Source organism: Melospiza melodia, chromosome 3 (assembly GCF_035770615.1).
Source record: "Melospiza melodia melodia isolate bMelMel2 chromosome 3, bMelMel2.pri, whole genome shotgun sequence".
Lineage (NCBI taxonomy): Eukaryota > Metazoa > Chordata > Aves > Passeriformes > Passerellidae > Melospiza > Melospiza melodia.
This window is the reverse complement of record NC_086196.1, coordinates 61807714-61831737: the sequence shown is the minus strand read 5'-3', so window position 1 is coordinate 61831737 and position 24024 is coordinate 61807714. Positions and strand designations below refer to the sequence as shown.

Genomic DNA, 24024 nt, shown 5'->3' with positions numbered 1-24024 from the left:
TGATTTTCCACTTAATTTAAATTAGTGTGCTTGCAATTACTGTAATCTGATCCATGCCACTATATCCCGCCAAAACTAAGGCCAAAATACAATCATGTTGTTTGTATGGCTCTTCAGTGAGCACAGAATAATGGGGTTCTGCTTTTACTGCTCTCTAAGTTTGGCCCTTGTAGCAAGACAACATCTTTTTCCACTAGGTTTTGGTTTTTTGTTTTTTTTTTTTCCACGACCAATTTTATATTAGAATTAAGGAGTTGACGTCCTTAGTGCCTGTAATCTTGGTATTTCTCCCCAAGATGTTTCAAATGCATAAAGACGGAAGACCTTCTCTAGAGCCTGACACAGGTGCGGGACTGAGCCGGGAGATCCCTGCGGACAAACAGGTGCGGCACAAGAGATCAGGCGGGGGATTCGGAGCGCTCCGCATGCCCTCCGCACCTCTGGGCCGCGGGGAGCCGGCACGACGAGACGGGCAGGCGGTCACCTGCGCCAGGCGGAGCCCGGCCGCTCCGCGCTCCCTGGAGCCGTGTGAGCACCGGGAGCCGCTCCCTGGGGCCGTGTGCGGGCCCGGTGCCGTGTGAGGACCGGGAGCTGCTCCCTGGGGCCGTGTGCGGGCCTGGTTCCCTGCGAGGGCCGCTCCGCGCTGCCCGGGGCCGTGTGGGGGCGGCGCGTGCCCGCGGGCCCTGCCCGGTTACCGTTGCCGGGGCCCGGCGGTGGCGGCGGCGATGGTGAAGGAGACGATCCAGGTGTACGCGCGGGTGAAGCCGCTGGGCAGGCGGCAGCAGGCGGGGGTAGGCTGGGAGCTGTGCCCCGGGGGTGCGCTGGGGATGCCGGGGAGAGCCAAGGGCTGGCAGGGGACCCTCGTTCCTCGCCCAGGTGCGGGCAGAGGAGCGGAGCCCATCCCCTTCGAGAGGCTCGGGCGGCTGGCGGGGGCGGAGATGCTGGTACGCGGGTGGGTGTGCGGCGAGAATCTCTTGCTGTCCGAAGCCGTAGGAAGTTCATAAAATCACGAAGTAGAGGAGTTTAGGCTGTAACTGTTGGGGGAGTGGCCGAGGTACTTTCTCAGCCACTATTACAGAAGGGCTCCGCAGGAAAGCGCTTGACCCGCGTCACTGGGTTTGTGCAGCTCAGCAGTGCTCTGAGCAAGGGAGGGCAACGCGTTGCTCCCAGTGTACACCCAAGGGATAATAAAGATAATGAAAGTGTTCCTCAGGAACCGTGCATTTAGGTCTCTTAATTGCCTTCTTGTTTTAAACCAGCTCTTCTCGTCGCAGCCTTTGTCTTGCCGTAGCCTTTCCTAATGTAGTCTTTCAGATTGTTTTGAGAGGTTTGCACTGGGGGGCGTACTTTGTTTTTTTATAACATTACAGATATCAAAGTGGTTTAGTAAGCAAATTATGTCAAAGAGGCTGCGCTTGTGTTTCAAGCGTGATTGTGGTGTTTACATGGTGACAGGGTAATGCTGTTATGTGCTGAGTTTGTTGTGTAGTAGTTAAGGGAGATCTGCTCACGTATTCAGTGCAATTTGTAACAAGTTTGTCTCCAGACAATTACAGGTGCTAAGCTTAGGTGAGTGTTGTATCTAAGGGTAACGCTGTTCTGTTGATGACGTTATTCTGTGAATTTGCATCCATCCTTTATTAGAGTTATTCCGTTGATAATGAGGAACCTCTGCCCAGTCTGGAGATTACTGTGCCACGTGACTTAGCAGATGGGTTCATCAATAATAAACGAGAAAGCTACAAGTTCAAGTGAGTTGAAGCCTTATCTTTGTACCTTCTGCCTTTAGTGACTGACAGTGTTATGTGTAGTGATACAGGTCTATAGACTCCAGAAAAGTCTTAAATTAAATTATAGTATAGATGGGTTTATTTTTTATATAACTCCTGTAACTAGAAGAATATGTCAGGACAGGCTCTTCACCACAACAGGTCTGATCGCATTGGATAAAATTGTCATACTGTTGTCTGTCCATTGCAAGTCGTCGTGTATTTCGAAATCTCATCTCAAAGATACAATTTACCAATTCTTCTATTTTTGCACTTTGTTTTGAACTTATGTATGAAGACTGAATCAGGACTGTATGTTATCTTGTGATCTTATGAGTTGTCCTAGACTGGCTAAAGTTTTGATGTAAAACATTCTGTTTGGAAACTGTGTTTCAGACATAGCCAAAGCAAAGTAACAAAAACCAGAAACTGTTGACAGAAGTAAATTCTTGGTTTGAGAGTGTAAATATTTTTTAGGAACTTAAAATCAGTACAAGAATATCAAACATTTTTATTAATTCAACAGAAAAGTGAGGCAACACTTTAAAATTTTGGTGATGAATAAAGCTAGATCTATCATCTCTTATGATGAGGTCAAGACTGTCTTTTTCCAATTCAGCTTCATTTTTATGCTTCATTTTTTATAGTAAACAACAAGTAATTTGTTTCTCTATGCTATTAAAAAAGAGAGCTCCACATAAACTGCAGCTCAGACTGATGTAGTTTTAACCTGCTTGGAAAAGAGGAGCTGCCCTCTCCAAATAGATTCATATGCAACTACCTTAGTCTGTAAATGCCCAAGCCTGACTTAATGAATGCAGATATTTTTGTCTGACGTCATAATTCATTAGAAACTCTGAGATGCATTTTGAGAAACCTTATGACTTACTATCCTTAAAACAATGCAAGAATAATTGTTTGAGTTACTTGACTGATTAGCAGGATAGAATAAATGCTTTCATGTTTTGTGTGTTGCATTTGTCTGTGATGCTGCACCCACTGCATGGGTCAGCACGGTGCTTTTCTACACACCCAGTGTCCCTAAGGCCTTCCTACACACCCTGGCAAGTTCTGTGCAAGAATAGAATTCCAAATAAGGGGGGCAACACAGCAGGGCACCAGCACTATGGGGAGCTGCTGGAACATGTGGATGACAACTTCCCAACATACAGTTAAGACAATCAGGATGTTTACAAACGTGGACAAGCTGTTGAGGGATATTAAGCCTGGAGGTAGCTTTGACTGCAGTGGCTGTGAGATAATGAAATTCAGGACACTGAGAGAAGAGAGTTAGGCAAAAAGCAGGGTCACATCCCCGGACTTCATAAATACAGACTTTGGCTTGTTTGTGGATCTGCTTGTAAGAATTTGGAGACACATTCCTGGAGAGATGACCAGGAAAACTGGCCGATTTTCAAGGGTCACCTACTCCAAGCTCAAGAACAGTCCATCCACATGAACAGAAATGATGCAGAGGCAGCAGGAGGATTGGAACAAATGGTCCCTTCCAATCTCAAGAATTCTGATTCTGTAAAATAACTGCAGATATTTTATATAGAAAGTGACAAAACATAATTAAATATCTCATTGTGACCTATAGTAATTGTGCAGCAGAATGAAGGAAATTGCTTGGAAAAATGTGAGCCTGGCTGTACTGGTGGGATGCTGTATTTGGTTATAGTGTAATCTATTTATCCAGGATTCAGTGTGGTGCCAGTTACAAACACTAATTCTCTTGATGGTTTTAAAATACGGTTTATTTTTTTCTAAGCCACATCATTTTATCAGAGGATTTTATTGTACAGATCTTGTCAAAGCAGCTCTGTGTACAGCCTGTTTATGTACAATAGCACAACAGCAAGCTGTGGTTAAGACTACAGGGAAAACATTGTACTAAGTTATGTAAGCCTAATGATGTAAACATTGACTATTACAAACACAAACAAAAATGTATGAATCAAGTACTGTTTTAACATTCTAAGCAATTATTATTTGCTTAATATTTTCAGATTTCAGAAAATTTTTGATCAAGAGGCAAAACAAGATGCGATTTTTGACAGCATTGCCAAACCAGTAGCAGAATGGTATGTTGTTGATCCTGCACGTAACCAGGGAAAAGCTATTTCTGCTTTTGTTGTGTTATTTGAAGGAGAGCTGTCAAGTCTTTGTCCCATTGTTTTAAAGTGAATTGATGTTCTAATTTACTAAATACTGACATGTCTGAATCCAGGAGATATACAATCCCCTCAGAATGTTATGCATACTAATGTTCCTTTTTTGACTCTTCAAATAGCAATGCTCCTGTTGCCTCTTTTGTTGTATAGCAATAGAAATCCATGGCCAATTCTTTTTTTGTAATATAAGCTGACTCCATTGCCTTGGAATAGTATTTTCATATAGTTTAATGCAGAGGTAAACCTAATGAAAATTTTATTCCCCCCATATAATTTTCATTAAGCTAGGGACTCTCACTAATGTTTGTGGAGATATTCCTAAGTCTTGTCATTACTTCTGTTTTGACATGTAAAGCTCTGCTTTTGGCACTGCTTTTTTTTTTTCTCCTCCATTTTCATAAGAAAACAATGCTCATACCTGACAGTTTGCAGAGGCAAATATTTAAGACTGATGAAGACCTCTGCATTCATTGAGTGGATTGAATGCTACTCTGAAACAGGTGGATTTTTTCAATGGAAAATGGATTTTATGCCATTCTCTTTGCTCAGTTTACTGTCTGTGTTCCTGAAGTTTGTACTGGTGTGGGACAAAATCCCATGCAGGAGGAGGCAGAATTTCTGTATAGTGTTTGCTTGTTTATCAAACTTGCTGCTCAAAATCCAGACTGGTATTGAGCTGACAACTATTACTTCAAGTGCCAACTTCTTTCTCATTCATTGTCTGACCCATCTGTTGGTTTAAGCCACAATCCTGCAAGTTATTCCTCAATGTATTTCACAGTCCTGTGTTTAGCACTGTAGGAAAACAAACTTCAGCTGGACACTCAGCGTTTCTCAAGTTGTTACAAGGAAGAAAAATATATCCATCTCTATAATTTTATTGTCTTTCTCCCCACTCCTCTTGTTTTCGTCTCTGAAGTCCCACAAAGCAGGAAGGTAATTGACAGTGAAAATGAAAAGCCAGTGAATTTGAAATTTCATTAGAATATGCTAACTAGACTAAAAATAATGCTTGTTATTTTCTCATTCAAAAGATATTTCTTTGCTTATCTGACATTATAGCTTCACATTAACTCATACACTAAATTTTAAGTATTTCTGGGTTTAATGTTGACTGCAGAAAAAAATCTTTATCAAATTTGAGTGTGTTTAGAAAGAGAAGCATTCAAAGTCCCATTGTTATGTACTATGGACTTAATTTTGATATGTTGAGGATAACTAACTATTAAGAAACTGGCTACTTTCTTCTCTTTGGAGTGTTTTTCTTGAATATGGAAATGTTTTCCAGTTAATGAGTTCACCTATGCAGTGTTGTATAAGTTCCTTAATAATCAGGAAGGGGTGGTCTTCTTTATTTCAGTGTCAGCTGGTAAAAGATTTGTTTTATATATTAATTTTCTCCATTACGTAGGTTTTAGTTTCAGAGTTTAGATGTGTTTAAGTACCAGAAAGTACTTTAGTGCTATTAAAGTCAATGGTGTTTTGGCAGACAACTATCTCTAAATATCTCTAAGTCCTTGTCTTTAATGCTGAAATTGACTTCTACAACCATTCTTAATGAAATCAAAATTGCCTCTGAGCATTATAGTGAGGGTAAGGTTGTTTTCTAAACTATGCCTGTGTTACTGATAATGTTACTCATGCTTTTATAATAGAGTAAACAATAACTGAAGTATGTTTATGTTTTTGTCCACTCCCTTAATTTTTTGCCTCTTTGTAGGCAGAAATATAAATTTCAAAATAAATTCAGAGTCATGAAGTTCCTTGGCTAATGGAGTCCTGAACTGGGCCTGAAATTTGTCTCACTCTGTGGTTAATGATACCATTTTGTTTTCCATCATGGAGAGAATAAGAATTGCACTGTTTCTCTTGGAGACCACAGTTTTTCACAGTAAAATGTCCTTCATTATTTGTTTCTTTCACAGTCAATATTCTCTTGCCTGAAAAAGCTGTTGCAAGTACACATGTTTCTGTGTTAGAGTGACTTTACTAAGGGAACAAATTTTGTGTGTGTATTGCCATTGAAAAGAAAGTAGCAGGAAAATATCAATGAAATAGTTCAGTAACATTTTGAGGTTCTTTGTCATGCATTCTTGCAGTCCTGAGAAAATTCAGTTAGAGACTTGAATGCTTAGGAAAAAAAAATCTTGGGCATTGTTTAAACTAAAACCAGAAAGGCAATGCTCAGGATTCTAAAATCTTTCTATTTTGTTCTTGGATGGATGGAAATTGGATGCAACTTTCTTTTCTCCTTTTCTTTTTTTTTTTTTTTTTTTTTTTTTCTTTTTAAGTAGGTTTTCTTTGATGTTGGGCCACTTCTTCTCTTTCTCTAAGTCCAGTTACATTGTCATCTTGCCTGTGGTTTCAGAGGCACCAGACATTAGTTAGTTTAATTTGCTTCTTCAGTCAAAAGTGCCAACCTCTGCAAACCATTATAAACATATGACTTGCTTGAACTTTATTAGTTTTTTTTCTGTCCTTGAGTCATCTCTTACATTGTTTCTTTTCCTTCTAATTTTAAATATATATTCTTGATAATGTTTTGTGCAGAGTTTAAGAAGCACCACTAATTCTGTTACTGTATCAAAACCAGAGAAAATAAATAACACCCTACTTTAAAAGTTTGCTAATGGCTAAGCATTGCTTTAGCCTCACAACTAAACAAGGCTACTCTCAAAATTTCAAATATTAGTATTAAACTTATGTATGCAACCAGAAATTAAGTAGAAAATGTTGACTGTTTTGAATTTGTTGATTTTTCAGTTCTAAAATGAACTGAAAACTCAATGTTTCGGTATTAGATTTCTTGTTTTTTTAAAGAATAGCATTTGAAAATGTTTTCAGTTCTCAGGCAAATAAGAATTAACTTAGCTGTTTATAAACCTAATGTCAATCACCTGTGATCTTTTGAAAAATCTGATGGCCTTGGGGATGATGCTCCCACTTCTGCAGGTTCTGATTTCTTATGGGTTATATTTATCCTAAGAATTAGCATCTGTGATATATAAACTACTTCAGTTGACCCTCAACTGGTGGTGTGGGGCTGCTTTCTGCTGTGTAGTCTTACAGAAAATGTAGTAAAAACATTTTTATAAACAGTTATTCATTTTATACCTGGATATATTTGTCGCACAATGTTGAAAGTAGGGATCTGCCTCACAAAGACCTGTAGTATCTATATAGAGCAAAAGGACACATTGTTTCAGATGTCATCTTGAAAGAAATATAGCCTAAACTTTCCCCTAAATTGAGAAATTAACAATTCTTGCTGTTCTTTCTCAAAGTGAGTGCAATTATGAGGCAGTAAAAAGTGAGAAGTGTCATTGATATTTCTTCTCAAATGACTGTTAGTTGCTTGTTTGTTTTGACATAAATTGTGCAATTTAAAGTTGTTCAAGAAGGTTGCTTAATTTAAGTTACAGTTTGACAGTTTTGATTCAGAATATCTTTGTGTCACTTATCTGTTATAGTGTTTATGGTGAAATTCTAAATATATTTAGAGATCTTGGTCAAAACAAGAAAATATATTACTTTTTTTTTTCCCTGTAGGAAAACTTCTGAAATTTCTAAGGAAACTTGCCTGCACTAATTTTTCAAAACTGTTGCATTCAAATCAGTTTTCTTTTTTAAAGATGAAGCATTACCAATTTGGATTTATTCCACAAATCTGGCAAAGACATAAAGAAAAAAGAAGTCATACTGAGATACTTTGTTTATTTTTAATTAAAAGGAACTTAATCTTACCTCCAAGTGTTAGAAGATACCTGAAAGCTGAGTCTCTGTGAAGACAAATTCTCCTGAAAACTTGTTTTCCAAATCCTTGAAATTATGTTCTTCCTTCCTTTAATCTTCAATATAATTTGGAAGGGGGAGAAGGGGTTGAGGGGGCTGGTTTTGCCAGGATTTGGTTAATTTCTTTTTTAATATCGATTAATTGAGGTTTCATGAGATAGAAGGAAGGAAAATGAGGGACACTGATTTAAAAAAAAGTTCAGATCTGCAGGAACTGAGATAAAGAGAGGGCCAAGAGTATTCAAATATCAGAGATACTGGTGTCTTCTGCTTTTTTCATTAGTTGAATGTTTTATTGTATTGAATATTTGTTTTGACCACTTCCTTTTATGTTACTACTCATTTAAAATGAAGATGGCAGAACTCAGATAAAAATGTTAATATGAAGCCAAAATAAACTAAGAAAATTAAATAAGTTTTTAAGATCAAAGTCGTTTTTTGTTATTGTTAAGGATTTTCTCTTACCTACTTAAAGTACAGAATTTAGTCTTACTTAATAAGGGGTTTTCAGTGTTTTATTTATTCGTTTTATAAACTTTGTACAAAACTTTCACTTTGAGTTTTTTAACCTATTAGAATAATTAAGTAAAAAGAGGTTGCTGTAAGTCATCTGGACCAATCTTCTGACGAAACCAAGTCTGGCTTCTAGGTCATGTTTCTCAGGCCCTCGTCCAATAGAGATGCAAAAATGTCCAAAGATGGGAATCCCACAATTCATCTGGGAACCTGTTCCAAGGTTTAACTACTCTCACTGTGAAGAATATTTTCCTTATACCCACTTGGGGTTTCTTCTCTTGCCACTTGTGACCCCTGCTTTGTTGTTCTACCAGTGCACACCTCTGGGAGGAAGGTGGTAGTTAGGTAGGTGTAAGGCTTTCTCTTTGCTGGGTTGATAGGAAACAGTTCACTTGGCTTCTTGTGCATGACATGCTGCAGCCTGAATTCAATTGGTTCTCGCAGGCTCATTCCAGGTTCTTTAGTGCATTTTTCATCTGCTGGGGAGCCCAAAAAGTGGAGAACTCAAGGAGGAGAGTATTTCCCCTTTTTTCCCCCCTTTTTTCCCCCCTTTTTTCCCCCCTTTTTTCCCCCCTTTTTTCCCCCCTTTTTTCCCCCCTTTTTTCCCCCCCTTTTTTCCCCCCCTTTTTTCCCCCCCTTTTTTCCCCCCCTTTTTTCCCCCCCTTTTTTCCCCCCCTTTTTTCCCCCCCTTTTTTCCCCCCCTTTTTTCCCCCCCTTTTTTCCCCCCCTTTTTTCCCCCCCTTTTTTCCCCCCCTTTTTTCCCCCCCCTTTTTCCCCCCCCTTTTTCCCCCCCTTTTTCCCCCCTTTTTTCCCCCCTTTTTTCCCCCCTTTTTTCCCCCCTTTTTTTCCCTTTTTTTCATTTTGTTTTCTTTTTTTTTCTTTTGTTTTATTTTTTTTTTTTGCTAATTTTGAAGGTAACTGTTCTGTTTGATTCAGCAAAAAAGGTCCAGCAGCCAAGGAAACAGAGTTCTTGGTTATACTTAGGCAAAAGCCTCCCTAAAGTCTCATTAACAATGAGCACAGAAACAAATGAAAAGTTCTGTGTCCATAAGCTTTAAATAGAACAAATGATCTTCACTGGAAATTGAAACAAAATGTAGTCAGAAAACCCAACCACAATAGAACAACCTCAGTCTGCTTTCAACCTCTGTCTACTGTCGCTGGGCTTTTACCACTATTTATATTGTCTCAGATACTCAAGGACAAAGTACTGAATGATATTTTAGACTGTAGTAACTACCCATAAATTGTCTAGCTCTCACTTGAGGAATTTCTCACTTGAGGAATGTTAGGTGGTTGTAAACATAACATATCTATCAATTTAAGTGGAATTGCTTCCATGAGTTATACTTCTGTATCACCCTATATTTAGGAATTAGACAGCTTTCAGGAATGAGACAAGGCAGTGGAATGGCTGGAAGTGCCTGCTGATAGCTCTGTAACAGCATTCATTTACATAGGAGTCTGAACTGAATTTTCAAATAAAAGTTCCTATCTCACTGTTCATGTTTTGAAATCACCACTAATTACAAGTTAGAACATGCAAGTTACTTGATAGGTGAGTGAGAAACTTGGGGGGAAAATAACCACATGATATTGCTGTCCTTTACCTTCATGTAAAAAATTGTCCTGTGCTTGATAATGTACAGCTTTCTCAAGGTCCAAAGGGCAGAAGAGACCACATGTCATAATTAATTTTTCATGAAGCCAAAACTGATTTTCTTGAGCAATCATTACATAAGCTTTTATGTAGCAACACTTGGGTTATTAATTGGTGTTCATGTTTTACTGAAAGTGGAATATATAAGGAACATTTGTTTCAGCCTTCTGTTTTTCTGTCTCTTTTTCAAAACAAGAGACGTACTAAAATTAAGAGTATTCCATGTTAATTGGAAAAAATATTTGTAGTATGTATGTTGGGGGTTTCTAAGGTATTTGATGTACTTTTGATGCATGCAGAGAAGTGTAAATCCTGTAGTGTGTTCAAGCATTTGCAGCAGCAAAAAGTTGCTGCATCAAATTTTTCCGCTAAAACTCAGTGACTAATTGGAAAGGTGGTCGTTGAATTGAATAAGCTGTGGATCATGATCTCAATACTTTCCAGATAGAGAATTCTTTCCCAGTTGAAGGAAAGTATCCCTTAGTATTCTGGTTAGAAAAAATACTAAAAGTATTGTAATTCCTGTCTCAAACACTGTTGTTGGGGGAGATTTTTTGGTAGTCTGTGTCATAGCTGGAGGTAAATTAAAAATTTTCAAGTTTTATCCCATCATGTTGCTGCCATAATATATGATTAGGTTTATTTAACAGTGGTATCAAGTCAACCTCCTTAGTCAGCTGTGTTCACAAAGCACCTTTTGCTTGGAAAAGGTGTGATTTAAATCCTAGCCAACATAGAGCATATATTCTATGTTTTCTTTTTGTTTAAACTTGTTACTGTTCAGCTCTGTAAGGTAAAGCACAAGCTGTTGTGTTGCTAGAAACCAACACTAAGTTTTTGGTGCTTGATCAGAAAATAAGCATTCAATTCTTTGGGTAAAATGTAAGAACAGATCTAATCCTTTTCTAAATTATAATCATCTTGAAGAGAACCTATAATTTGATGATAAATTATAATGCAAAATACAACAATAAAGAAGATTTAAGCATGTAATAAACAATAATTATTCATACTTTGGGAGTTGCTCGCCTGCAATTTATGCTGTTATTTGCTTTTTTTCCATGCACTCTCTTATTCTGTTTTCCACCATGCCAAATCTTTTTGCACTGTTTTGTGTTGTTCAATGATATTAACTTTGCTAAGGAGACTTTCTTATTGCATAAATACTCCTAGAGTTCATAATGCTTATCACACAATCATGATGTTTCTTCATCAATATTTTGTTTTAAATCACCTTTTCTTACAGTGATCAAAAAGACAAGACTAACATTTATCATCCCACGCACCTCAAGATGCAGAAAGCTTATGTAGATATGGTTATATGGATGTACATTTCCACCATATGAAACAAATATTTTTTTTCTTACATTCAGTTTTTTAACATGTGAAACTTCATATGACTTGACTACATGTATTTTCACTGAAATACAAAAATAAATATTCAATTTTAAAATGTGTATTTAGCAAGTGTTGACGTAATTATAATTTATGCTACAAAATCTGGAGATTCTGATATTCTGGTATCATGAGTTAAATCTAAAATATTGATAGTCTCTTCATTTAGTTCTGCCCTCTTTGAATTTGCAACTGACTTTTTGGAGCCTTTCTTGACAGTCATGAAACAGATCTTCCACACATTAATAAGCCACAAAGACAGCTCAGTATATTAAGTGAGATTGAAATACAACCTTTTTCAGAGCTATTGCATGTCCATGTTTTCCCTGAAATGTCATGTTTTTTGTGGAAATCTTAGCTTAACAGAATTTGAAGTCTTGGCCGTGTTTCTTTGAGATTTCCTTATATGGAGAAATTCAGGTCAATGAGATTTGTGCCCATTCAATGCATCTGATTGTCAACAAGTATGAACTTTAACAAATCAGACTTGCTGCTCATGCATGTGGCAAATTAAGTTTTCCTTGACACATTTAAGTTTGTCCATGTTTTCCAGATAGAAACATATAATATGTGGTTATAAGCAGTACAAGCAAAGCCAAATCAATTACTTGTTAGAAACTGACTTTTTAATATCTATTATTCTTTTCTCACAGAGAGTAAGTCTATCACAAAGTGTTACAAATATATGCCTGCATGTTTTAGTGAATAATGAAAATGATCCCTTTCAATTCTGTAATAGAATGAAACAAACATACAAATTTAGGGAAGATTTTGAGCATTGTATTTTAAAGGGTTTTTTCTCTGTAGTAGGTGCTTTTAGGTTTAGCTTGGTATTGATAATAAAACAAGACTCTCCAGTAACTCTGGCAATCATAACTTTGGTAAAACATGCTATAGACAGATTTCTCCAACAGTGTTTTAGCTAATCTGTCTGGAAGTTGTCCGTGAATTTCTGAACAGGGTGCTATACAATGTTGTATAAGTGCATGAAAGATCTTTTCTGCAAAGCTTCTCCTTGGATTATGGGTCTTTAATATGTTTTGTTTGAAGCAGCAAAGAGACTACTTATTCAACAAAATGTCTTCTTAACCATGCCAAAATTCATCCTTTGGAGAGAAAAAAAAATCTGGTATTCTGATAACACCAAGGATGCATGACTGAAAATACATTTTTAGTGTATTATTTTTATTTATGTGTAGTTTTAAGTCCTCACATGACTACCATTGCTATCCATGTGAACTTGTGTAGTTTCAAACACTGAGTTTAACAAAAATTTGTGACTTTTGTTCAGAGACTCTGAAGAGCAAAGATGCAGACTATTCCTGTGGGAACTGGCATCTTGCAAAGTAGGCTTTACTGAAAAGTCAGAAAAAAGCTGCTGATTCCCTAACAACCTTTCCCAGCGACAAACCATTTTCACTATTGTTGGGGACAGCTTTAATTTGCAAGTGAGCATCTTTGAGGATCCCTTTGGTAGATGCTATTTAGAAAACATGCTCTTCTCTTATCTCATCATAATGGGTGTTGGCAACTTTTTTGGTACCTGCTGTAGTTACATTTTAGGATGAAAGAGATAATATGCATATTATCTGCTCACTATACTGACTTCTAGCATCTGAGGGACCCATCACTTTGCCCAGGGTGATTATGCAGTATACTTTGATGTTGCTTTCATAAACAGCATTTTATGGGTGGCTAACAGTTTATGAAAGTTTTTGAGCTTTTTATTTTCCTAAAGGAATTGTGCATCTTGGGTTGAAATTACTATGAACAAATCTTAAGCTTCCTGAGTATTTAGTAGATAGTTATTATTAATTTATTGATTTGGTATTGGGCCATCTAAATGTAGTTAAACTTTCAGTGTTAAACTTGTTGGGAAAATAAGCTATATTTGGATTGATGGAGTTTTGGTTGGGGTTTTTTTGCCTTTGAAAAGAGCAAAGTATGTCTCCAACAAATATTTTCTATGGTGATAAGTTGTCCACAAGGCTCATTGCTAAAACATCCTGTATGGCCATTGATTTCAAATGAAGTTACTTAAAATAAGTGTGAATAAGACACATCAGACCTGGATTTTTATGACTTAATCCATGTTATCACATACAGATGTTCAAAATTGACATTGACTAATAGTCACACTATTATACTTAGAATGGTAGTTATATCTCTTCAGTTTTGAAATGTTCTTTCATAAGTATATATGTATACACAAAATTAACTTTTGTGTAGTTCATAAGTTTCATTTTCTCTCCACAAGCTGATGTAGTAGAGGCTTTTCACTTTCACTGCATCTTCCCCTCTACTTTTGAGGAGGCAAGATCATGGTCTACAGCTCACTTCTGATCCAAAGGAGTTTTGTCAGTCCTGCCTGAGCTCCTAGTCCCTTGTCTCTTGTTTATGAAAGTGTTTTGCTTCTCAGACTTAGAAAGGGAGTTTGTTCTCCATCCTGTCCTCATTGAGTTGCATGTTGCTCTTAGAGGGCTTTGCCAGCAGTTTCACTGGTACTATTGGAAGTTTTCTTTCCTTACAGGCTTCCTTAGCACCTCAAGCAGGCTATCCTTAAACTGACTTGCTGGTATGACTCTGAATGAAAGACATGCATGTTGTAAATATGGACAGGATGCAGTTATTTGTATATATTATACACACACACATATAGATACTTGCACATAAATTTAGAAAATAATGTTGACTTTTAGCTCAGAATTTAAATAACATAACTGTGGAATCAAAATCATCTGTGTAATGCAATATTAAGATAACCTATAATTGCATTAGTTTAGAGGAATGCATTATTGACATGGATATGTTCACATTTTATGAGCAGTTAGGGTTTTCCAGAAAATTTTCAGAGCTGTGCTGATGTACTACAGAAAATAAGAATATATATGAATCAAATAGCAAAAAGAAAACTCACTGACTTTTGCAGCTGTTTTGACAGCATATGGTATGTGACATTTTATCATGTGTTTACATGTGAGATGGTTCTAAACAACAGCTTTTTCTGAGCTTGTTAGAAATCAGAATACAAACATGTTGAGTTAATAGTCTGCAGCCACATGTTTATTAGTTTTTAACACATTGCAAGATACACCTTTAAAGATGAGGAGTAAGAAAATTTAACAACCCCAGCTGCCAGCTCTGAAGAGCCAGAGAGCTCATCTGTAGGAGCTGAAGAGCAACTATACAGCATCAGAACAAGGTTCCATCTAGTGCACTATGTTGTCTCTCACAGGGACTAACAGACAATGCTCAGAGGAACAAAAGAGAGTAAGCATGTAGAGCTGCCTCCTGCGTGTATCCTCTTAGTCTTTAGTTATTTGTAGTTCTAATTTCTAATTTCTCTGTGATTAGTAGCTCTGAAGAAAAATGTGATTTAGTCCAATCTATGCTGAAGCCTGTGTGATGTTTTAATGTCCAAAACATGACATGGCAAAGAGTTGCACAGCTTAACTACAATTTGCTTGAGGAATCATTTCCTCTTGCTAGGTTTGAATCTGCCGTGTCTGAACTTCTGTTGATACCCTCTTTCTTCTGACAACTCATTACTGTCATCAGTATTCAGATATTGTGACAGTGGGCACTAGAAATTCCTAAGATAGATGAATGAGGTGTTTTATCATAATAATTGTTTTGATTTGTAACATCTGGAATCTAATATCTATATATATTCCATCTTTATGCATTTTGGGAGCAGATGTTCACTGTAGCTCCTTTCAACATGTTTCTGGTTTTGTCTTTGACATCCTACTGTAATGGATTAAAATAAGCAATTTGGCAACTACCCAGGCCTTTAAATAAACTTTAATAAGTTGGAGAATCATTGCATCTCTTGTGGCGCCAGACCAGCAGCTATCTATATACATGTTTCTTTTCATCTTACACAAGAGTTGTTTTCCCTCTTTTTATTTATTAAAATTGTAGTTTATTTATCACTTCTTCTTTAAACAAATTGCACAGGAATAATTTTTACTTTTCAGTTTGTTGATCAAAATGGGTAGGTCCTTAAGCATAGTAAATCCAATCCAAAATTTAAAATTATTAAGCTTATCTACTGTTTAGTGGAAATTAGGTGGAAGTCAATGGTGGCAGTGTGGTGAATTAAAGAAAGATATTTGAACTGGACTTTCATTAGGCCCTTCTGCAAACAGAAATAAGAGGTGTGAAAAAGATGAATCTGAATGCATTTTCATTATGGCATGAATCTGAATGCTATGTCATTAACAGCTATTTTGTCTGTTCTATCAAAGCTTCGTCTACAGTCATAATTATACCAGAAAAGTTTGCAATTACCAATGTGTATTTGTGTGTTTTCTTAGTAAAGGAAGATTTTATTACATTGATTTAAGCACAGGTTCTCCTGCATACCTTTTCAAAGGATTGTCTGGTAGTTCAGTATAGTCATAGTCTCAGAATAAAAGCTGGACCCTGGTATAACAGTATCCTTAATGAGATTCTAACTATAATATAGTTTTCTCTATTTGCATTTAATGAGGTCCTATGTGAAATATTTCTTGATTCTCCTAGTGTATGAATAGCACAATTCTAGACATCTACAGTCTTTAAAGAAATTAAATGTCATCTTTGCAAAAAATCATCTGCCAAACTAAAAAGTATGAAAAGGTAGTGTAAATAGTAATAAGTATGATGAACTAATAATGGATTAAGTCAAGGCATCAAGAAATCCTTCCATTCTAGATAGTTTACATTCTATAGAATCTAGAGTATATATATTAAAGTGTACTCTTGTATTACCAAAGATAGCTTCTATGCAATTTAGAATTACTGTTAATTGTACTTTGGTTCTATACAAAGTTGGTCATGGACAACATGTTCTACCTTAAATGTTAATTATCTTCCTTTTTTTAATTGTATAGTGTTTTGGCTGGATACAATGGTACTATCTTTGCATATGGTCAGACAGGCAGTGGCAAAACTTTTACTATCACAGGAGGAGCAGAACGTTACAGTGATCGAGGCATCATTCCCAGGACTTTATCTTATATTTTTGATCAATTGCAGAAGGTATGGAACATTATTTTCTGTTAATTTCTAATGTCTGGTTTCAAATATTTAACTGTTGCTTATGGTTGTTTTTATAATAGTATTAGTGGAAGTCCTAAAACTAATACTTAACAAAATATCTAACTTGACACAGTACTTACTGTGTGCAAGCATATATGCGTAGTTGTTTTGGCTACCTGGTTTTTTGCAATAGTCTGAAAAGAATGGGCATCGTTAGGGGGGCTTTTGTTGTTGTAAAACTCAGGCTATTTTCGGTTGGTGCAGCATACCTTCAGATCATACAAGTGGTTCTCCTTGTCTAACACTTATATCAGCTCCACTCTGGTTTTGTATTGCATGCATTGCATTTCATTGTTGACTTTTTATGTGATGAAATGAGTCAATAAGTGAAAGGATGTGCCAGAGTAAGCACACTGATTTTTTTTTTTTGTTATGCTTATTATGTTTGTGAGAAATTTAATTTTCTTTTAGTGTCTGAAATACTTACATGAGTCAACACAGTCAATTATTCCAGTACTTTTATAATTATAGGAGAAAGTGAAGAGAGGAGTCTGGTGTAATTTATGTTTTGTCTCTTCATATATTCCACCAGGCCTCTGACTGATTAATCTTCACATTTTAGCAAAGCTATTTAATTAATCCAATTTAAATATGATTTGCCGTTAACATAAATCATTCCACTGTACATTTATACTCTTTCAGTTGTGTACTGCAGAATACCAATCTGTTTGCAGAAGGGCATACGGCTCAGTCACACTAACATGCCCTGTCTCAGTAAGGGTTAACAAGAGTGAGTAATTACTTTGGCTCTTTGGAAGTATGGCTTTGGCAGGTAAATGTACACAGCATGTACAGGTGCACAAAAACTTGCCATTGTGGGAATGGAAATTAAAAAAACACACACGATCATGTTATCTTAGACTTTCTGCTGCGCTCACACAACCTCCATGGAGGACTTTTGTTGTGGAAAGTGAACAGGTTTATCGTGTAATTGCCAACAACAAACAGTGTTAACACACCAACATTCTTTTCTAATGTTAATTATGTAGTAAAGAAAAATAACTAGATGAGAATTAACTTGTATGTTTGTCAGATTCTCAACACAGAAATAGGAATGTTTCCCATTTCAGACTGGGTTTTGGATCAAAAGTTATACTTAGTTACACTTATGGGGCTATTTCAATTTTCCTGCTTCCACATCATTGTTTCATATATTTTTTTTCTTAGTGCATTTTAAAGGATCTCTTCTTGGTGTTTTATCTTTCCTCTCGCATTTCTTTTCATATCTGTCCCCTGTTGCATTTCTTTATACCTACAACTATGGTTTGGAAGATGCTCAAATAGTGGAGAAGAATCATTTGCCTTCTAACCCTAAGTAGGATGAAACAGGAGAAAGTGAAATCAGGGACATGAAATGCAAGACTTGTTAAGCTCTTACTTGGACAAAGCACAATTTGAAACCAAAGAAACAAAATTGGAGAACTAAATGAGAAGCAAATCAAGCCCTTTGTTTTTAATAACATCTCCTTTTAATTTAGAAATTCTCCTATTTCCATGGCATCCTGTTTGAACTGTTCCTTACTACATTTTTTCCATCCATCTGTAGTATATCTTTTAAATTATGTCCCTTGAAGTATTGAACTGTCATAACCAATTAAAAAAACACGGGAAATAATTATTAAATGAAACTGACAAGTTATATCTCAAAGTATTTTGCAAAAAAACCTGCAGTGGATTGAATTATTACATTTCAACTGTGGTATGAGTGCTTTCACAGTGGTTTTGTCTGCTGAAAAAAAAGTGACTGATTTTTTTATTCTCTTTTATTTCTTTAATTTTGGAAATCATAGCCCACTATTTTGAGGTTTATGTTGTTTGGATTTGGCTTTGGGGCAGGGGAAAATTGTCGGCAAAACTCAGTTGTGTTAAATTACTTTTTGGCAATGTAATTTACCAAAAGAATTGTGATTGCAGAGAACAGCTGACATCATATCATATACAGTGCTCTAATGTTGTGATGAAGAGAATGAAAACCAGTATGTCACTGATGTTTCTAAGTTAAGCAAATCTTATTTTTGTTGCTGTTTTTACTTTTGCTTTGTTTTTTCTTTAAGCACAGTCTTTCTATCCATAATATGAGCATTTACCTTCTTATAAAAACTTTCTTTTTTTAGTGCAGAAGTGAAAAATGCCATGTTGCATAGTTCTGTAAGCAGCTCACATGTTCTAAATATAAACAGACTTTTTAAAGTATACAGAATCAATTAAAAATCCCAGACTAAACTCATGGTAATGGTGGTTTTTGTGGGGGATTTTTGTTTTAGTGAGTGTTGTGTGTGTGTATGTGTGTCTCTATTTTATTTGGGAGCTTTTGTGGGTTGATTTTTTTTCTCCTTTTTTCTTCTTGAGTCCTTATGCATATGGTAACACAAAACGTGAAAGTATCAGAAATTGAATATGTGCACCATACCCATGAAAAGAGACAAAGTGAGAAAGTGACCTAGAAGCCACAGAAATAAATTTGTCTTCTAATCTACCTCTGACTTCTGTTTATAACACTATTTTTTTTTCTTATCCAGGATAGCAGTAAAGTGTACACGACTCATGTTTCCTACTTAGAAATCTACAATGAATGTGGTTATGATCTGCTGGACCCAAGACATGAGGCCTCCAAAATGGAAGATTTGCCGTAAGTAATAAATACAGAAAATCATCAAAACCAACAGGAATCATTTTAGTATACACTATTACATTGTTTAAGGACTTTTTGAAGTTGTGCTACTGATCTCAGTGTTCATTTAATCAGAATATTTTATTTACACAGTTCTGTCAACGGTGGCTAAGTGTTCTGTTATTTTGCGTGTATGGAGGGCAGGGAGTAACCAAAGGTGAAAGGATTGAAAGTGTTCACTGCTATTATGGAGAAGAGATCTCTTGCAGCCACTGACAAGGAGAAGGTGCACTTGTTTTTCTCATGGCACCCTGTCTCTTTGTATGGCATGTATGACTGTGTGGGGCAGAGACATGGAACAGATGGTATTTCCTAACAGCAATAATGAGAATCTCCCTGCTTCTATTTGGACCTTTTACTTCAAGGATAATTATTTTTCTAGAATATGCAATTGTGAAATAAGGTAAGTTACAGCTAGAAAATAGGCCACAAGTAGCTCCAAAGAACAGTATATTTCCTTCAGAAAAGATGGCTGTTATAATGGTAGTCATTGATCAGACACTAGCACCTAGTGATTGGAGAAGGGTAGTAAACAAATCCAAGTCCTAGTCTTCAAGTCTGAAATAATAGTTTATAGTCTGTGTTATTTTTAAATAGCTAAGCAAACACTTAATAGGTGTGAATAAGTGAGTTGTTCACTGGATTTGCACGTACGCTGAAATAATGCTGGACACTGTGGATTTTATCATTCAACATGATTGTAACAGACACTTGTATCAGCAGTGATTTTATTGCTGTTTACAAGAGCAGGAAACATGCTGAAAATTTTCAGTGGGACAATAAAAGAAAATCAACAGAATTTTATTTTGAAATAACTAATTATGCTATTCACATGTTATTAAATTTTATTTATTAAAAAATAAATAAAATTTATCTTTTTTATTTATTAAAGAAAATCTTGCGGCACAATATTTTGTGTTTAAATGGAGCTTTGTTTTTTCATGCAGTATGGGGTATCTAGGATATGTATGTACAAAGTAATTTTCAAGATTGATCTTTATGAAAGAAGCTGGTCTAGAGATTAGGAAAGCAGCAGACAAATGCAAAGTGTGGGACTGAGCTGTGAATTGGTCTAATTGTTTCTGTTTATTTACCTGAAAAATGGAAGTAGAATTTATTGCTTTATGACACATCCGTGCTATGAAGACTGTTTGTCGTTATCAGTGTCTTTCATGATGAAGTTTAGGATTCTAATCTAATTTATTTTCTGCTTCCTGTGGCATTCAGACCAATATTTTAATCAGAGGCTAGTTTGCATAGTATAATTTAGTGCTGTGTCCATTTTTGGATGGACAGAAAATAGTAAATAGTGTGTTACACTTTTTTCTACTTATTAGATTTAATGCTATCAAGTTATTCAAGTTTATTACATTAATAATTTCATTTATTAAATTATTTGAAATATTTTATCTGAACTCATTCAATTTAACATTTTACAAGGATGAATTTATTCAATTCAAAGAAACTGAATTTTAATAATATAACTGTGACTTTGAAACAGATATTTGGGGTCACGTGCTCTGGAAAATGTCATATTTTAAAACTAGGTACTGAATATTTCCTAATAATTGTGATTTTTAGAAAGCTCCAATTAAGTTTATGTATGGTGATTCAATAAACTAAAGAATAATTCTGTGTTGTGTGTTAAGGTTATTTTAAAACATAAAAGTTGATGGATAATTTGATTGTAAATTAGGAATAAAGCATGCTGGGATAGTCATAATTACCTGTAAACTTGCATAGTGTATACTACTGCAGGATGAGTTTAATAAGATAATAAATTTTTCTCTGCTAAGTAATAATAATGAGTGCTTTAAGGTTTTACTGTACATTGGCATTATTTCCACTACATCATTTATCAAGAAAATATGTTCTGTAAACTAAAACTATACCTACATAAGTTACATTTTTTATGTGTAATAGTACTTAACTAATAAAATATGTTTTGTTTATTTTTTAATATTGTAGCCTGGGAATTCAAAACTTAAAAATTTCTAGCATCATTCTGATCTAAAAAGGGAGTAAAAATTGCAGGAATAGGTGGTTACATGATTAACTATATTTCAATTACTTAAAAGATAAAGTAGAGGTTACTTATAAGTAAATAATCATATTTTAAAATATATCAGGTGTTTATCATCTAATATATATTTTTTGGAGAATTTTATGTGCTTAAAACCTCTTAATATTTTAGTGGCAGTAAGCAAAATACAAAATAATAACTTTAAATTTGCTTGAAAGCCTGTATTTAATGAGAATATTAAAAAGAATTTGGTTTTTGTACTTTAAAGGTATCATATTATATATAATTTTCTGTTCAACCACACAGTGGATCATCTAAGCTTTGAGCACCATAAAAAGCCAAAGGCTTTTTTACAGCTTCAAACCCTATGTTCTTGGGTAAATATTAGCAGTCACAGCTGATACTTTCCTAAGTATTTAAGATGGACAGGAAGAGTATTGAAGAAATGTGTCATTTTAGAAGAATAAGCAAAATGATTAGTTAACCTCATGTGATGTGCAGATTGTTCTGGAATAGTATTGCTATCCATATTCTTGGAAAAGAAGGGGATGTAATTTGAATGAAAGACATGTACTTCTGACCAGCAAACTCTTCTTATCTTTATATTACCAGCTCAATGCAGGGACTAAGCACAGATTGCATTCAGGTGATAGAGGCTGTGAAAGGCTTGTGGATTCATGACAGACTTGTTGATAGTACTTGAAAAATGAGACCTTGAAACTGTATTTGATGCTTAAGGCAAAAGGAATAATACACATTTTTTAAGTTGTCCATTACATTTAAACATTACATGATTATACCTGGAATCTCAGCTTCTGAAGTCAAGGTTTTGTGTGTAGCCATACTTTGTTTATTCTGTAGACTATGAGATTTTCATCTTAGCTCTGCTTACTCATTTCATCTGAGTCTGCCAGATGAGGAAGAGGCTTTCACAAAAACCACTACTTTTCTGTAAATAAATTCCTGACAAATGCATGAATATGAGCTGCATGTCTATATGTATACATGTACAGATTCCTGCATAGAACTATGAAGAAATTCAATTTAATATTGGCAATCTAATTCTGTTTGTAGCTGTAGAGAATTCCATGTTTCTACAAGGACATTCTGATTGTTTTCAACACATAAAGGTATGAAATAATTGCTATAAAGCAAAGCTGATAGGAGACTATTTAAATACTTACTGCCACCTTATGTTTTGCAAGAGTGTTGAAATTAGGAATGCTTTTCTGAAGCTCTTAATTTGCTGTGCATTTGTGAATAAGCCTTTTATCTCCAACAGGTTCTTGGTTGTAGTGTATATGTGACCAAATGTTACTGAATTTCACTTTAATTACAACCTATCAGAAAAGTTCTTCCTAACGTGTTCTTATTTATCCAGAAGAAAGGAATTTTTTGACATCATATATAGCACAAATGTAAAAACTGAAGTTATAGAACCATTAGTCGAGAATGACTAGATTAATTCATAGGTAAGCAATAAGTTACTGTTTTACCTCTCTGATGGCATACGAGGGCTAACTACAATTAGTGCTGTTTTGCCTTAGAATGATAATCTAAGCGGCAGTAATTGAGGAGATACTTGTCAGGGAGCTCAGACAACAATTACTCCACAGTGATGTGGCCAGGGGAAAATAGAATGTAAATTTCAAGTCATCAAAAGGGATTCCCCGTTTTTGTGTGAAGATTCTTTAAAGTCTTCTTTAAAGAATCTTTTGTGTGAAGATTCTTTAAAGTCCTCTTTGAGAGGGAAGTGTTTAATTTTTAGTATGATGCAGTTTTCCTTTAAGGAAACCACACTTTAAGCTCAGAGCCAATTAACTTCAAACATCAGCAATGATGTCTATATCAATATATGTTAGGAACATGCAGAACTGTTATGTTCCATGGGGTCAGTGTGAAATTATTTCCCTTTGAAACAAAACCTGTTACTGCATATTGGTGAATTATCTCAAATGAGTTTGTACTCTTCTGTTTCTCTACTGCCCTCCAAGGGCTTTAAGAGTTACCAAAGTGCTGACATGGAACGCTAAAGCAACTACTAAAATAACTCCTGCCTTCCTTAACAAAGAAGGATAAAAATAAAATAAGGCTAAAGGAATGATCTTAAACATATAGGAAACACATTTTATTCAGTCTGATTTTTTGATGCAAATAAACCTGATTTTCTCCTCCAGTCTCAACAGTGTTAATGTCAGCCCCTTTTAATGGCTGTACCAATTCTGTAATTAGGAAACTGACCACCGATCATAAACCTACAATAATATATTTCCAGTGTTCTCAGAATTATCCCTATTTAATACTTCTAAGGCTAATAATATTACTTGTTCACTTTTTTATATGAAATAAATTCTTTCAAATTTAAGAGTGCTCATTGTGTTACTAGTGAATAGCAAAGGTTAAGAGAATACAAAGTTTTGTGAGGTTAGACTTTAATGAGGAGACAGCTAAAAACTGTTTTGAATAATTTCTTCAAAGACCGATTTTTTTAAAATTACAGTTCAAACAAATTACACTTAAAATGCATACAATAACTTCAGCATACAAGATATATTTGTTATTCACATCCATGTTTTATGTTGATTTGTTTCCTGAAAAAGTGAAGCTTTTTAAAAGTAACTTTTCTACAAACATTTGAGCAAATGTCAAAATTTATTTAACAATTTTTTTTTTTGTGAGATTATTTAAGTTGCCTACAAATTCTAACAGATTTTGTATGTTTTTTTCATACATGAATCACTGATCTCACTGGTTCAGTTTTGATCCCTTGTTCTACATGATGGGATGGGGTGAGAGAGAGTGCACAGCTTTTTTCAGATGTCAGTGAGAAAAGTTTAGCAATAAATGGCTTGATGGGGTAACTGCTTTGGTAAGACAGAATAAGAGGAGGAAGATAGGAGGCAAATCTTGCATCCCATCACATGCTGGGTGCCCTGCAC

At 35.5% G+C, this 24024-nt stretch overlaps 1 protein-coding gene across 7 annotated transcripts in view; it reads left to right on the top strand.

Moving 5' to 3' along the window:
- The first annotated feature begins 301 nt into the window (after positions 1–301).
- The window catches only part of KIF6 (kinesin family member 6), a 156759-nt gene continuing 133036 nt past the window's right edge, over positions 302–24024 (top strand). For 4 of the 7 annotated variants that reach the window (XM_063152015.1, XM_063152013.1, XM_063152011.1 and 1 more), the window contains exons 1-5: positions 302–383; positions 1645–1751; positions 3779–3853; positions 16184–16331; positions 18911–19020. In XM_063152015.1, the coding sequence (XP_063008085.1) occupies positions 306–383; positions 1645–1751; positions 3779–3853; positions 16184–16331; positions 18911–19020 (518 nt within the window). In that variant the 5' untranslated portion in view covers positions 302–305. Of the gene's footprint in view, positions 384–714; positions 792–1644; positions 1752–3778; positions 3854–16183; positions 16332–18910; positions 19021–24024 lie in introns of those variants that run through there. The other 3 variants (XM_063152012.1, XM_063152014.1, XM_063152017.1) reach the window with 3 other exon arrangements.